At 37.9% G+C, this 16,486-nt stretch overlaps 1 protein-coding gene across 5 annotated transcripts in view; it reads right to left on the bottom strand.

The window, feature by feature from the left end:
* ulk4 (unc-51 like kinase 4) overlaps positions 1-16,486 on the bottom strand; it is a 278,515-nt gene that overhangs the window by 91,015 nt on the left and 171,014 nt on the right. For all 5 annotated transcript variants that reach the window (XM_068214079.2, XM_073925751.1, XM_068214078.2 and 2 more), the window contains one exon: positions 4,737-4,842. In XM_068214079.2, the coding sequence (XP_068070180.2) occupies positions 4,737-4,842 (106 nt within the window). The remainder of the gene's footprint in view (positions 1-4,736; positions 4,843-16,486) is intronic.

Raw genomic sequence — 16,486 nt, 5'->3', positions numbered from 1 at the left:
AGGGACGATTTTATGAAACTAGGATTCATATATCATATGAAAGCTGAATCAATACGTTTTCCATGTATGGATGGCTTGTGAAGTTTATGACTACTTGAACATCTGGAATCCGGTTGAAAAAAATCTAAATATTCAAAAAGAATTGCCTTTAAGTACAGTTAAAGTGGGAATTGTTAGCCCTCCTGAATTACAGTATTAGCCCACCTGTTTATATTTTTTTCCCCCAATTTCTGTTTTGACAGAAGATTTTTTTACACATTTCTAAACATAATAGTTTTAGTAGCTGATTTCTAATAACAAAATAAATAAAAATAAAAATAATAAAATTCTTTATTTTCTTTGCCATGATGATAAGGCATAACATTTTACTAGTATACAGCCTAAAGTGACATTTAAAGGCTTAACTAGGTTAATTAGGTTGATCAGGCAAGTTGAAATCATTGCGTAATAATGGTTTGTTCTGTAAACAATAAAAATAATAATAAAAATAATATTGACCTGAAAATGGTTTTTTTTTTTTCCATTAAAACAGTTTTTATTCTAAGTAAAACAAATAAGACTTTCTCCAGAAAAAAAAAATATTCAAAAAAATTCTTTGCTCTGTTAAAGATAATTTGGGAAATATTTTAAAAAAGAAAATTCTAATTCAAAAACAATTGGAATATTACAATTATAATGGATAACAGCATTTTTATTTTTTAGGGTGAACCAACTCTTTATTTCAAGCTCAATTAGCCATGAAAGAGAACGCTATATAATTATACCTCAGTACTTGCACAGTTTTTTCTGTTCACATCGAGATCTAATATCAGATGTTCTACTTGGTAAATGCACAATTACCTGCTTCAGCAACCGTTCCCTTTCAATAGCGAGTGCTAAGACACGTTACTCTAAAACTACATGCGCACGTAAGTGTGAACCAATGCTCTTTTTCTCCACATTGCTGCAGTGTTGAATGTGTAGTGTGTGTGTGAATCTGACTCATCTCCTTTTGATAAAAAAAGACACACACAGACATACACACACAGAGACTTGTTCCTATATCCTGATTGGGACACTCAGAGACGAAATGATGTTTCTACTATACAAACCATATATTCTATCTCCTCATCTCAACCCTACCCAAGAACCCAACCCTCACAGAAAACCATCTGCATTTTTTAAATCTTCAAAATACTTCATTCTGTGCAATAATATTGTGTCTGACTCCCATGAGCTTTGTCGACTGCATCTATACAGTACATCTCTGCAATGACTCAAATATCTTATTAATAAAGTCATCTGGAATGGCAAAGAAAGCGTTCTAGCAGGACTCCCAGAGTTCATCAAGATTATTTGGATTCATCTTCAATGCCTCCTCCTTCATCTTACCCCAGAAATGCTCAATAATGTTAATTTCAGGTGACTGGGTTGGCCAATCCTGGAGCAGCTTGAACTTTTTAGCTTTCAGGAGCTTTGATGTGGAGGCTGAAGTATGAGAAGGAGCGCTATCCTGCTGATGAATTTGCCCTCTCCTGTGATTTGTATTATAATGGGCAACACAAATGTCTTGATACCTCATGGCTGTTGATGTTGTCATTAAGGGTGTCATGATCCTTCAAATCCTCGATTCGATTACATTTTCGATTCTAAAGGCACGATTCGATTCGATTTTCGATCATGAATAATTAATTAATTAATGACCAATTCATTATTTGTAGCCTACCGTTTAAACTACCTGACCTGTATGGTCTTTGTTTTACCCATAAGCAAATCATACAGTAAATGAATAAAGGCAAGATACACACATAATTACCACCTGTCAATCACTTTTTTCTGCGGGACTCGTGAATAGGCAGTGATCTGTGTCGTTATAATGGCGTCGGTAAAAAAGACGCACAACCAACAGGAACAAGCCAACAGTATCTGAGGTGTTCGCTAAAATGACTAGGTACAAGTGAGTGAAAGATTGAAGCAGTCCTCTGACTGCCTGGACCTGCTGTCTCGAGCGCATGGCGGTGTATGCGTCTGTGTCTGTGTGGTCACGTGATGTGCATTTTCAGAGGTAGAGAGGAAGGAGAGCTGCTCAGAAATGCTACACGCCACTGTGGATGTCAAATCATTGTTGTTCTAAAATGCCATTTAAAAACAAAGACAGTGTAAACAGGGCCTGAGTGTGAACTTTTCGCGAGCGGATTTGCAACGGGGGCGGGCGGAGGATCGCGATGCCGGTGTTGTCTATCGGACGAACCGTACATAATACGTACATAGCAGAGCTTGCAAAACTGTGTTTTTTTGGTCGTCAATACGAACGTTGTCAATATAACTCACTGGAAATCCAAAATGCTTACACACCGACGACTTCATTCAGGCCATTGAGCGAGAGGAGTTCAAGTTTCTTGAGGTTTTGTTCAAGAGTGAGGGAAGAGTGGAACGTGAGATAGACAGGTGGATCAGCAGAAGCAGTAATGCGGTCGATGTACTGGCCATTGTGGTACATTGAAAGCTCTTGATTTATCAGTCAATCTACATTCCTACTCTCACTTATGGTCATGAGCTTAGGATCAGGACTAGGCCCACACGGAATCTAAAAATACAGTATAAAAATATTTGCAGGGATATTTAGTCCCGACAATGTAACAAACTGTACATTCAATACGCTTATTTCACTCGGCTGCCATTTTAAAGAACCAAAGCGAGGCTACGGTGGGAAGAAACCCGTAAGTATGGTGTGGACTGAGATATGTTCAGAAACGCTAGGTGAAACGCTACTGTGGACGCGGATCATTTTTGATCTAAAACGCCTATAAACCCGTAAGTATAGGACCAGCACTGTAAACATTGCAGTAACATGCTGTTTACTACAAACCTCCAGCTGTTGCCGAGATTTCAAAATGCAGAAATGGTGTAACCATCACTTTAATATTATTCAGTAAGTTTATTTTAAACAATTAAAAGCAATTTAGCATCAAACAAGATCACAATCTCAGTAATACGCTTAAGTGTCCTCCTAGGCTTCAGTTCATGGCACCAGTTAAACACCGTGAGGACGCCTTCCTGCTTCAGCCTATGTAACCCGGTGAGTAATAAAACACAGCAGTCCTCTGCATCACACCCTCGTGTTGTCTGTAATAGTGTTGTCCTGGTACTGAAGTTTTAAACCCGGCTGTTTCCCGCTAACATGGAAGCGCTACTGAGCGCGGATGACTCGACTGATCTTCACGACTTTGCGCTTCAGTCTCCGTGTATCTGTGTTTGGTTTGCACTCAGTTTACTGCTCTTCACCCAGTGCAAACACAAATACACGGACTGGAGCGCGAAGCAGCCTTCAAGATCAGTCGAGTCATCAAGCAGATCGCTTGGCTCATCTGTGTTTGTGCTCAGTATACAGCGGTGGGTGAACTGATGACCTTCTCGGCCAATCACAATAATTTCTGTTGAACAGGTGAACACAATGGCTAATCAGCGCTGTTTTAAGAAAGCCATCAACAGTGCCTTAAATGTTAGCGCGAAATTGCCGGTTTTTCTTTTAATTCATTATCGTAACAAGTCTAATATAGTGAAAAAATCAGTTTATTAACTCGGGTTTGATAAATGGCATCTAAAACGTGTGTTTGGGAAAGAAAACGTTAGCTAACTAGTGCCATTTCCCTTAACTTAGCTGAAAATGAGCTCTGATATCCCTTTTTACATTCACCATTCATTCAGAACGGACCTTCGGGTCACCCTGAAGGTGGAGAAATGATACATTTGTGTCACTTTATCTTCGCTGATAAGATATATAGCCAGTTACACAACATTCCTATGTAACTCCCAATGTTACTTCCGGGTTTCTTCCCACCGCAGCCTCGATTTCGCTTTTGAAAATGGCGGCCGCGTGAAATCAGTCAATCCCCCTACTTCAACTCCAACCTTCACAGGAAAAAAGAAATGAAGCCTTTTTATATTTTCAAAATGCTCCATTTTGTGTTTTCCTCATAAGGACTAAAAAAGTCCCCAGAAGGTCCAAATTTACAATATTTTCTTTACACTATGTAAAGAATACAAGGTCCATACACACACATACCTCAATGTCCATCTCACCCAAGTGTGTGACGGAGCTCGGCATGTCTGTTCAAAACTGTCAACATGAGTAAGGCTATAGGAATCCATTACTCAATAATTCAGCACAGGGAGCTGAAAGCGTTAGGGTGAGAGTGCATATTCACACGGCAGGATGGAAGAAAAAAAAAAGACAAACACACACACATACATGCATGAGCACAAACAGAAAGACGACAGACAGCGTGTAAGAGAATGAGTGAGAGGCTGCCCAGCATCTGGATGAATATCATCTGCTTTTAGTTTTTTTTAGATGCCTGGGCCTGGACGCTGGGTGATGTGAGGGGCTGGAAGGGTGGGACACTAAGTAGATGCGGGCCACAGGGCGCCACACAAGAGCCTGTGCTGATAAAAGCAGCAGTATCTGGTGGAAACCCTTAAAAAAAAAAAAAAAAAGGCAGCTGAATGCCCTCCCCCTCCATCAGAGTCACACAGCCGAGTCAGACCGCCAGATGAGAGCAATAAGGGTCTGGTAATGGAATGAAAACACTCCAAACCAAAACAAGGGCAGCTCTCTGAATGCAGGCCCCTTTTCATGTGCGTGGCAGTGTCTGGGTGAAAAGACTGTGTGGGTTTGTGTTTTTGTGCTTCAGAGGCAGGCTAGAAAGTGCAGGGCCGATATATATCAAAGCGAGTGACGTTCAGATGCACTGCACCTTGCTGGTAGAACGGTCGGAGGTCTGTGCCCTTCTGTCCAATCAGATTGCAGAGGAGAGCCACGGCGTTCTGCATCGTGCCTCCGACTGAGTTGCTCTGGTGCTCCTGAAGGACAAAAAAAAAATAAAGAATAGTGATATTAAAATGAAAAATGATTTGATTTTTAAATAAAATATGACCCTATTTCCCAAATGACGTTTAACCGAGTTCAATTTCACAGTGTTGCATTTTATAATATTTATAAATATTCATAAAAATTTGGTTTATTTAGGCCAGAATCATTCGCGGCTCCAAATTTGCGCATATCACGCCGCAGGATGTTCACGCCTTTGCATTGACTTAACATGTAAATCACTAGTGCTTGATGCTTCTTCCGCGTCTGGTGTGAATGCAGCATAGATCCTTTGAGCGGTGCACCCCGCTCTGTGGGGAATTTGCTGGAACTTAACTTGGATGATGGAAGCATTTAGAGGTGCTTCTGACTGAGCCGAGCCCAGTTTGATAAACTGTTTTCGGTGTCGGCAGGAGGATTTCCCTCCGGCACACCAACAACAGGCGCTATGTCTAAAGCACGCCCCCACAAGAACAAGCTCCTAAATAGTTAACACGGCACGAATGTCCACTGAAATTCAGATTTTCAATCTCGAGCAATTTGCAAAAACACTCAATTCGCACGGTGCAATTCATGCCTGTCGCGCCGCAGGATATCTATTCGTGTCTTTGCATTGACTTAACATGTAAATCACTCACGCTTGACACTCCTTTCGCGTTTGGTGTGAACGCAGCATAATGATTTTAGGCATACACATTTTTTAAAACAGTTTTCACTTAATGTCTTTTTGGCTATTTTCAAAATCTAACCACGCAAAATAAGACAAATGTTAAAATCTGAACCATATTTAAAGCAACATAGAAATCAGAATATTACACATTTTACAGTCTAGCTTTCATAAGATCAATTAGTTTAGTGCTCACTCATGTGCTGTGACTGTCAGGAATGGACTGGAAGGACACAAATGCAGGTTCAAATTAAAGATTTTAATGAACAGCAAAAACAGTAGTCAGGGCCACAAAATAACAGGCAAAAAATAACACAAAAATCCAAAAAGATCAAACAAAGTTTTTAGGGCCTCCTCCGTTACCGGGTAAGTTAAGAAAAAATAAAAATTTCCGAGGGGAAAAAACAAAGTCTCTCGACCCGTGGAGTCGACTGGAAGGGATAACACCAACCAACACGACAGGACTAGAGAGACAACCCGGACTGACACAACAATCTGACACAGGATGACACACAAGAGGGAACTAAATAGGGGAAGGAGCATAACTGAATCCAGGTGAGACCAATTAAATCATGATAATAGTAAAATAAGGTAACAAGGGGGAGGGAGGAATATTACGGTGATCACATCGTGACAGACCAAAACAAAACATCCACGCGTGCTCATGACATGAGAACATCAAAGGCGACGTGATCAAACTAGGGGTGTGACAGTGATGTATTAAATAAATAAAAAAATAAATAATTCTAATGAACAAAATAATGACAGAAATATGATGTTATACTGAAAAAAACAATACACAATAAATAATAAATATATATAATTTTACAGTACACTTGAGACACTTAATACTAGTATTTACTTTTACTGTAGATCCATTTTCCTTTTTTTTCCCGACATAAGTGCGTGCCCTGCTTGTTGAACACATCTGTAAATAAACTGTGGACAAATTTTAATAATGTTTAATAATTTTTAATAATGTTTTGTGTTTTCAGAAATATGTGGTTTCAGCTGTTTATATAACAGTTGCTTGATTTAAAGTTGCATGTAAAAGGCATTCAACTGCTGTATTTGTTACACAAATGATGTCTAATTAACCCAGCACATATCTTATTTTAGTCCTATATGTGCACCATGGTTGTGTAACTCTGTAGATTTATTTATGGCACAATACTCACTGGCATATGTGCGCACTTAAGACAGATGTATTTACAGTATCTCATTTAAAGTCTCTACTTGCTGGAATACATTTTGATGTAATCATTCTGTACAGTCACACAGTCTGTTAGGAGCTATACATACTATTAAGTGTGAGGTTTAACTTTAGCTTATCGCAGGATGTGCATGCAAGCATACAAACTGCACAAATATATGCCTCTGATAACTATATGCCGTTATACACTACTGTTCCAGCTCAAGTCGAGTCATAAGCTTACAGTTTATTCGTGATATGTTGCTCTTATGCTGCATTCACCCCAAATGTGAAGAGAATATGCGCATCACGTAACTCACACCGTAAAAAAAGATGGGTTCCACACAATCGGTTTGAAGGAATTAAGTTAGCTTATTAGTTTTTATGAATTTAAGTGATTTAGGCATAAAACAATTAAGTTGTTCCCCTAAAAAACTCAATAATTGTGTTGTTTAAGCTCAATTTAAATAAGTAGTTTGAACAAACAGCTAATGTAATTTCTTGAGTGACATGATTGAGGTGGATTCTGCAAATTTATGACAGACTAATACTAATAATACTAATACTAACTACTAATAATACTTAAATATGACTATATTTGTATTTGGTATTAACCCAGCATTAGCTTTTATAAAAAATAAACAAATAAATTAAATAAATGTGAAATAAACCCCAATGACTGCGATGTGAAAACTACAATATTAACACAAACAAATTCAGTGGTGAATCTGTAAACTCAAAATCTCATTTAAACCCAAAAATAAACATAAAAAAAAAAACTTAATGAGAGAAAATGACTTCAGAAATATGAACTATTCTGATCAATTATGATATTCATAGAGCTCAACAATAAGGACAGCCCGATGGCCCGTGGCCAGTGTGAGAGGCCCTCGGGACAGTAGGATCATTTAACTTTAATTTGCGTCGTGCAATCTTTTATTTTTAAAGTTTAACTTGCCTGCGTGAGGTGCAGAAACAGTTTGTGTTTAAAGCCTTTAAATGCTACCTTCTCTGTGATGTCATAAACACCACATTGCTTTTAGGTTCTTCTTATCTGATTGGATGTTGTGAGCACGTTATTTTTTTCTGTAACCTGGAAACAACCAGTACAGCAAAAAGACGGCAACATCAAATTAAGAGGTTAAAAGAAAATGGCTGTTTCTACTGTCTTGAAAGCAGACATTTACATGGGCAAAAAAATAGTTTTGCACATTTTGCCATCAGTTTTTAATTAAATAATTCAGAACTGCAATAAAATACCAGCACATTTTCCATACCGCTCTTTTTGTTTGCACTAGACTTTGAATTTTGCTCATTATACATTTATTAACATTTCAAAAATATTTTAATTCTACATTCAAAGGCATTATTTTCGACACAATATTTAAAATATGTGGCAAAAGAACAGCTATTATTTATTTATTAATTTTTTTGTTTTTTGTGCGGCCAGTGAAAATTTTAGCAGGGCAAGAAAAAATCTGATCGGGCCAGTAGAAAAAAATACTTAGCATTCCCTGAGCAAGCTTTTAATATAATTATGTTATCAAGTAAAATAGAAAATCCCAAAATGTGCAAAAAATTATATGTAATACATACTGTATATATATATAGCTGCAGTCAGAATTATTAGCCCCCCTGTTTATTTTTTCCTCCAATATCTGTTTAAAGGAGAGAAGATTTTTCCAACTCATCTCTAAACAATAGTTTTAATACCTCATTTCAAACAACTGACTTATTTTATCTTTGCCATGATGACAGTAAATAAAATATTACTTGATATTTTTCGAGACACTTCTATACAGCTTAAAGTGACATTTAAAGGTTTAACTAGGCTAATTAGGTTTACTAGGCAGGTTAGGGTAATTAGGCAAGTTATTGTATAACGATGGTTTGTTTTGTCCAAAAGACTTTCTCCAGAGGAAAAAATATTATCAGACATACTGTGAAAATTTCTTTGCTCTGTTAAACATCATTAGGGAAATAAAAATAAAATAAATCAATAAAATAATAAAATAATTCTGACTTTAACTGTACATATATATATATATATATATATATATATATATATATATATATATATATATATATATATATATATATATATATATACATACATACATACATACATACATGTCTATCACGGAAGTTACATTCTAAAAATAACTTGTGATTATCTTGGAGAAATCCTTAAAGAACTTTATTTTTTACAATTATTATAGATGTTTTAGGGCTGTAAAACCCCTCAGTATACACTCAGTACACATTTATACACGTTTCTCTCTTGTTTAAACACACTCAAAGTTTTAACCTTGAAAATCAGTCCAGTATTATAGAATGAAACCAAAGATCAAAACCTTTTGTCAGGCGCAAACATTCATCACTGTCAGTAAAAGGTTCTTAAAGTTTTTTAGTGTGTGGATAATGTTGGCATCCAGCGTAATGTTCTTTATCTTGCAGCCACTGATCCACGAAATGAAACCCATCCTTAAGAGGATCGCACACCAGATGCACCACGCACATGGCAGTAGGAAATAACACACACTGGACGTGCACGTTCACATGTTATTCAAAATTAAATTATTCAGATGGAATTAATGCAATTATTACAGCCGCTGATTTACGGCACTGGTGTGCGTACCCTGATAGAAACCTGTTTGCATAGTGCTGCGTGGCACATCGTGGCACGGCGCATACTGTGTGCGACCCCTTTTACCATGGTCTTGCTGCAGACAGTTACAACCTTTTTTGCACCCTTGTTGGAAATCACACTGCTGGCGATTGCCGATTTATGTTAATTTGGCAAGCTGAACGCATTCTGTACTGTACAGGAGACTTGGAGGAGATTGACAATGGTCTACAGCCAATCAGAACGCAGAACACAATGCGCTCTTAAAAAAATAACATCGAAAAATCTGCGAAACTGCGAGACTGCAAAAGGCGAACAGTGTTATAACGAGAGAGCACTGTATACGGTATGTTTGAAAAGCTATACCAGATTCAGCGTTATATTTTCAGTCAGTTTTATGTCATGCGAGTTGAAATGACATGTTGTCATATTTGTTTTCGTCAACATTATTTAAAAAAAAATATACATCACATCAGTTTTCATCAAAGTCATTTTGCCATTTCACTCCATAAATAACTCTCCTTAACCAAAGTAAAATCCCTATAACACAAGCGTTTAATCCAAAACTGTAACACACCTCTAAAGGTGCAAACACTGCCTTTCTTACAGCAACACAAAAACGTGCGGATCATCAATTCGGCTTTGGCGAAGCTGTTTTTGACGAGTGTAGAGTATAAACGTAAGCTGAGAGGGCAGAGGTGTTGTCAGACAGAGAAAGCCAAGGCTCTGCCCTTCTCATCACTCCCCCAGGCTGGACACCCGAGGCTGGGTGAGGCCAACAGGGGGAGCCGGGTAAGGCTGGAGGTGTCGGGACGGTGTTGTCTGGGTCTTTCCACACTCGGGTCAAAGACACCGTCTAATCCTGCAGCGAGCTCAGGTCCAGGGGCCGATTAAAAACATGATAAACAGACAAAGAGGAGCAGAAAGAAGCCAGAAGAAGGAGGGAAAGAAACAGAAAAAAAATCGATGGGGGTTTTAATTAGAGGTCTGAGTGAGGCTAGGGAGGGAAAGAGAGAGAGATAAAGAGAGGGAGAGAGGGGTCTGGCCGACTCCACTGGCTGACAGACAGATAGAGAGAAGGGTATGGCTGTCTCAGGGGAATCTCGCAGCCCCTCCACAGGCTGTGCAAGAATTTTCAAGGCCTGGAATCATTACTTTTTCCGCTTTATTTCCGCACGGAGCCTCGGGAGAGGTGGAGTGGTGGGGTCGTGCATTCATCAGGAACCTTCAGTCCATACATAAATATAGCACACACACACACACACACAAACTGCAGGAAAGACAATGAGGAAGCTTTTAATATTGGGCCAGTGCTGAAAATGGCTTATTTAACAAAACCAGCGTCACAGGTCTGACCTCAACTGGAAACATCGGAAAATGTTGGACTTCTTTCCACATTGAGGCAAAGCTGATAACTTTAAAAAAAATGTAGCTATCATGCTGTCATAATAAAGTGATGCATTTCCAGTCATGTGACGAGCAGTACTACACGTGGAGTGTTTGGCACCCCTCATAAGGGAGTCCAGGGCCGTAACACTTATCGTCGCTAGCTTAAAAGATTTCCAGCACCAACAGCAGTAGGTGTCGCAGTCATTTTCTGGCACAGGTTTGGATTCCTTGGTCAACAACAAAAATTGGATTCCTTGGTCACAGCGAATTAAACCGTCCCTTTCCCATTTTAGCCGACAAACTGGGCTAGCGACTTTTTTGTTCTGTACCTCACTTGACTAGTAACCATAGTGACCGGTGCGCACGCTTTCACGCTTTCTGCTATGACGTGGAGCGTGAGATGGACTCAACGTTACGCTGCATTAATTTTTCATTTGCCCACATTAAAAACAGATAATTTTGTTACTTTATGAACTTAATCCTAGGAAAGGCAAAAATAATTGAATAAAATAAGACCTTTGTAACAAAATCCAAGACTTTATATACAAAATTCAAGGCTATTAAGGCCTTAATTCGAGATTATCAAATGTAAGGCTTTTTCAATGCTTTTAAGACCCTGCGGGTACTCTAAATCACTACTTAATCCTGTGATTCCTGTCCAATCAAATCACATATAGAAGTTAAATAGCCTCCTAATGAACTACCTCAAGACATGGGCACTTTATAATTGCAGCAAACTGTTTGGAAACATTAAAAGTTTCAAAGACAATGTCCAAAACTTTTACACGCATTGATCAAGAGTCTGTATAGATGCATGTCACTGATGAGTAGGCCGTGCAGAATCCCGCTGATTTTTAGCCCATCGTTGATTCTGTTTATTCACTTGTGTAAATGTGTGTATATTTATATTTATTCCATTTTTAAATTAGTTTAAGTAGTATTATTGACTAATATGAAAATATTTATATGATTTATTTACATTATAGTTTATAACATAATATTTTTAGATATATTATATGAGAGTCTTGCTTTGTTTACCAAATAAATAGGATCTAATTGGATTTGCATTGTAAACATTAAATACAAGTTAAAAAGGTATTACTTTTGATTTCCTATATTAAGGTTTTAATTATGATACTTTCAAAATCATTCCGCATAAATCTGCAGATGTTTACCAAAATTCTGCGCAGAAATAGCAAAAAATGCCTGCAGATTTTTTCTGGCCCTACTAATGAGAAGATGACAATGTTTACTGATGACCGAAGTAGCCTAAAACACCCAGCAAGCACAAGATTCAATTCAATTCAATTCAGCTTTATTTGTATAGCGCTTTTACAATGTAGATTGTGTCAAAGCAGCTTCACATAAATGGTCATAGTAACTGGAACAGTGTGGTTCAGTTTTTAGTGTTTAAGTTCAGTTCAGTTCAGTTTAGCTCAGTTCAGTGTGATTTGAAATCATTACTGAGAGTCCAAAGAGCAAATTCATCCATGCGTAGCTCTACCAATCCTGAACCATGCGAGCCAGTGGCGACAGCGGAGAGGGAAAAAAAACTTCACCTGATAGGAGTGAAGAAAAAAAACCATGAGAGAACCAGACTCAGTTGGGCACGACCATTTTAATTTCTCCGCTGGCCAAAAGTCTTGTACAGAGCTTCAGTCACCGTGGTGGAGGCTGGAAGATGGCCTCAGCGAAGATTCGTCAAGAGTCTTCGTACAGAAGATGTCAACATGACCTCAGATTAATATTGTATTTAGCATTTTTAATAGATTTCTCAAATTATTATGTCTCACGGGAGCTTTTAGCACAGCAAAACCCAACCATGTTAATATTTGAAACTGCCATTTTTTTATTACTGTGATAGCCTATTCATACTGACACACTTATTATGTTCCAGAATCATCGATGTTATTATGTTATTATTATGTTACACAATCACCTTCACTAATCCACTAGTTAACATTAAATAGAGATTTGCATTTACTTTTCAGTTTATTTAATATTCAATATTCCAAGTTCATTTCACAGATTAATCAACCTTGTCATACGACAAATGATTTTTCAGATCCTCCTCTTAGGATACACCATATTAAAGAAGACATATTAAGTACACTGTCTTACACTTCCATCTATCACTACCTGTGAAAACAGCCTCCTTCTTTTATTTCTGCTCTTTAGAGTGACAAGAACAGCTAAAAGCTTTCAGTGCACTTTCCTTCCTCAGAAAGTGTGTCTGTGAGCACATCTAGGCTCTCAAGAACATTAATGCTTTCTTTTTCCTCCGCGATCTATACTGACAGGTCATATTCAACAGAAAGGCTTGGCGGTATAAACAGGGAGGCGAGCAGAGTTGGAGTAATTCATTAAAGTTTCGCCTCATTGATACTATACAAACTATTAAATCCAACCTGAAAAGGTACGTTTCTGTCATTAAATGGTTCAAGGCTGGCCTCATTTTTAAAAGACTGTAGTATCAGAGGCCTTCATACACCTGTTTAAATAAACTCTGGGCTTTATAGTTCATTTAAATACAGTTCAATCCTCATATTATACCTTATATAGCTATGGAAACAACTGAAGTTCACAAGGGTGCAAACTTGTCAGTGGTGAAAACGATTTCCGTGTGTGTGTGATGTCAAAAGACAATATTCTTATGTGATTAACCAACCCTTTTCTACATTTAGTTTACTTATCAGGCAACCTTGTGAAACAATATTGATAATTATTGCTACTACTGATAACCTGCTGAGCTTCGGAATAATCATGCTGTCTGTGTATAACTGAACTGATGTAAAATGCAGATGCCAATACATGAGCGCTGGCCTTAGATAGAATTGCTGGTGTTTCCACCTAAAAAGGTTGCCCGGTTTACCGGTACTATGGTAGTATCACAATACTATGGCTCCAAAATACTGGCGGTGCCACTGTAGTTTGTAAACGGTAGTATCGCCATTAATGGTTTATCTACAATAGATAATGTCGCATGTGGAAAAGTCACTAAAATGCTCACATGTTTGTGCAACAATAGACTAGATTTCAATATGGCGACCGCCATTTTAAACAGCGAAATAGAATAGAAGTATTGCCCAAGTCACACAGGAATGTTGTGTACCTGCTGTATATCTTATCAGCGAAGAGAAAGTGACATAAATTTATAATTTCACCGCCTTCCTGAGTGACCCGAAGGTCCGTTCTGAAAGAATAGTGAAAATAAAGAGAGATATCAGAGCTTATTTTCAGCTAAGAGAAATGGCACTAGTTAGCTAACGTTTTCTTTGGCAAACACACATTTTAGATGCCATTTATCAAACTCAAGCTAATGAAATGATTCTTTCATTATTTTAGACTTTTCACAATACATACTTTTGGTACTTAAATGTAAAAAAAACTTACATTTAGGCGCTGTTGATGGCATGGTGTTCACGAGCTCAACAGAAATGACTGTGGTTGGCCGTGAAGGTCATCAGTTTAATCGCACTTCACCGATGTTTACCGGGTGCAAACACAGTAAAGCGATCCGCTGATGAATCGACTGATCTTTACAGCTTTAAAAACGCTCAAATGTCCGTCTGTGTTTGCAATCAGTGAAGAGTTTTATACTGATGACCTTCATAGCCAATCAAAGTCATTTTCTCGCTCAGCGGCACTTAAATGTAAGTGGGAAATGGACGTTTTTAAAACTTCAGACCCGGGACAACACTATCACAGTCTGTAATAGTGTTGTCCCGATACTGAAGTTTTAAAAACGACCATTTCCCGATAACATTGAAGCGCCGATGAGCGAGGATGACTCGACTTATCTTCACCCGGTGCAAACACAGATACACGGAGACAGGAGTGCGAAGCAGCTGTGAAGATCAGTCGAGTCATCAAGCGGATCGCTCATTTTGTTTGTACCCAGTAAACAGCGGTGGGTGAACTGATGATCTTCTCAGTCATTTCTGTTGCGCACGTGAACATAATGGCAAATCAGCGCTGCTTTAAGAAAGCCATCAACAGTGCCTTAAATGTTAGCAGGATATTTACGTTTTTTCTTTTAATTAAGTATCTTGATGAGTCTAATAAAGTGAAAGAATCAGTTCATTAACTTGAGTTTGATAAATAGCATCTAAAATGTGTGTTTGGGAAAGAAAACGTTAGCTAACTAGTGCCATTTCCCTTAACTTAGCTGAAAATGAGCTCTGATATCTCTTTTTATTTTAACCATTCATTCAGAACGGACCTTCGGGTCACTTGGAAGGCGGTGGAAGAATACATTTGTGTCAATTTCTCTTCGCTGATAACATACACAGCCAAGTACACAATGTTCCAATGTAACTCCCAACGATATTTCCGACTTTCTTCCCAACGCAGCCTCGATTTCGCTTTTAAAAATGGCAGCCGTGTGAAATCAGCCTATAGGGGCTCTTTAATTGCATTGTTTTTTGAAGCCAAGCTATGTCTATAAAATAACTGCTTTATAAAAGCAACAAGCCCCATGAAGCCGTTATTTACAGTCAATTTACAATAAATTTATAATTTCTTATATTTACACAAAAAAATTATAAAAAAAATTTAAGGAGTACATTACATACAAAGTCAACTTAAAAATACATAAATGAGCAAATTTCTTCTGGGTGAAGCAAATTACACAAAAAATTAGACACATTTGCCATGAACATGCAAAATTCAACCCTAATTGTGTCTGCCGCACAAGTTCAAATAATTCAACTTAAGTGGACAATTAGCTTGAGGGTAAAAAAAAAAAACATCCTGTGAGTAAACTAGAGCTAGTGAAGCTGTTCTTACATAGCTGCTTACAGGGGATTTAACTTCACTACTAATACCTAACTTAAGTACTAATACCTAAACCTAAGTATTATTTCTGTCTAGTCCTAACTACACCTCATAGCAGTTCTAAATAAACTGTAAACCACGACTTCTTGGGGTTTATTGCTTTATTAAAATCTACTAACATATAAGTAATTTCAATTTGACAATAATGCTATTTTTACATTTTACTTTTATATTTTTAAAAACGTAGATTTGGTAATATAAAAATATATTTAAATATAAATATTTATAACTTTTGTCCGATAATGTATTTCTCCGGTCGACACATGAGCTGTTTAACTGCAAACTGATTCCTAGCCTAATCTCAGTAGAGCTGAATGAGCTGGATAAACGTTAAACAACTCAGCCTTTGTCATCAGTATTAGTCTCTCTTTTTTTTTTTACGTTGTTGAAAGTTTCGACCAATAAGGTGCTTTGGGATTTGGGGATACAGCGAGAAGATTTGCCTCAGCACATTAACACAATTCAAATGTTCAGTAAGCGGTAATCCTTTAGCTTGTTCCAGCAAACAGGCCCAAAGCTCAGTGCGGAGGGCAGATTGTGAGCTGGAAGGGCAGCGGTATTGAGGGATTGGGATTAAAGGGGGATGTGAGACTGCAGCGAACGTCTCTTATGGCTCGGTAGTTTGCTGAGATGGCCAAAGAAGTCAGACGAACCCTTCTCTCTCTGCTGGTTCATTAGCGATCTCTAGTTCATTAGAGTCCTCTGCCAGCTTCCTTTCATGTCCTCTCGGGGCTCATGAGGATGAATGACCACATCTGAATTAAACCGAGACTCAGGGGCTGCACTCTTAAAACAAGCTCAGTCTGGCTTCTGAAAATAGATTCAGAAACGGGTGATTAGCTTAATTGATAAAATAAAAAAAGTACAATCTTTGCTTCCGATGGGTCAAAATGTCATGTTTCGAATTTTCAACTGAGGTAGAGAAAC

This window comes from Danio rerio, chromosome 16, assembly GCF_049306965.1.
Source record: "Danio rerio strain Tuebingen ecotype United States chromosome 16, GRCz12tu, whole genome shotgun sequence".
Lineage (NCBI taxonomy): Eukaryota > Metazoa > Chordata > Actinopteri > Cypriniformes > Danionidae > Danio > Danio rerio.
The sequence above is the reverse complement of the archived record's forward strand: the minus strand, read 5'-3'. Positions and strand labels throughout refer to the sequence as shown.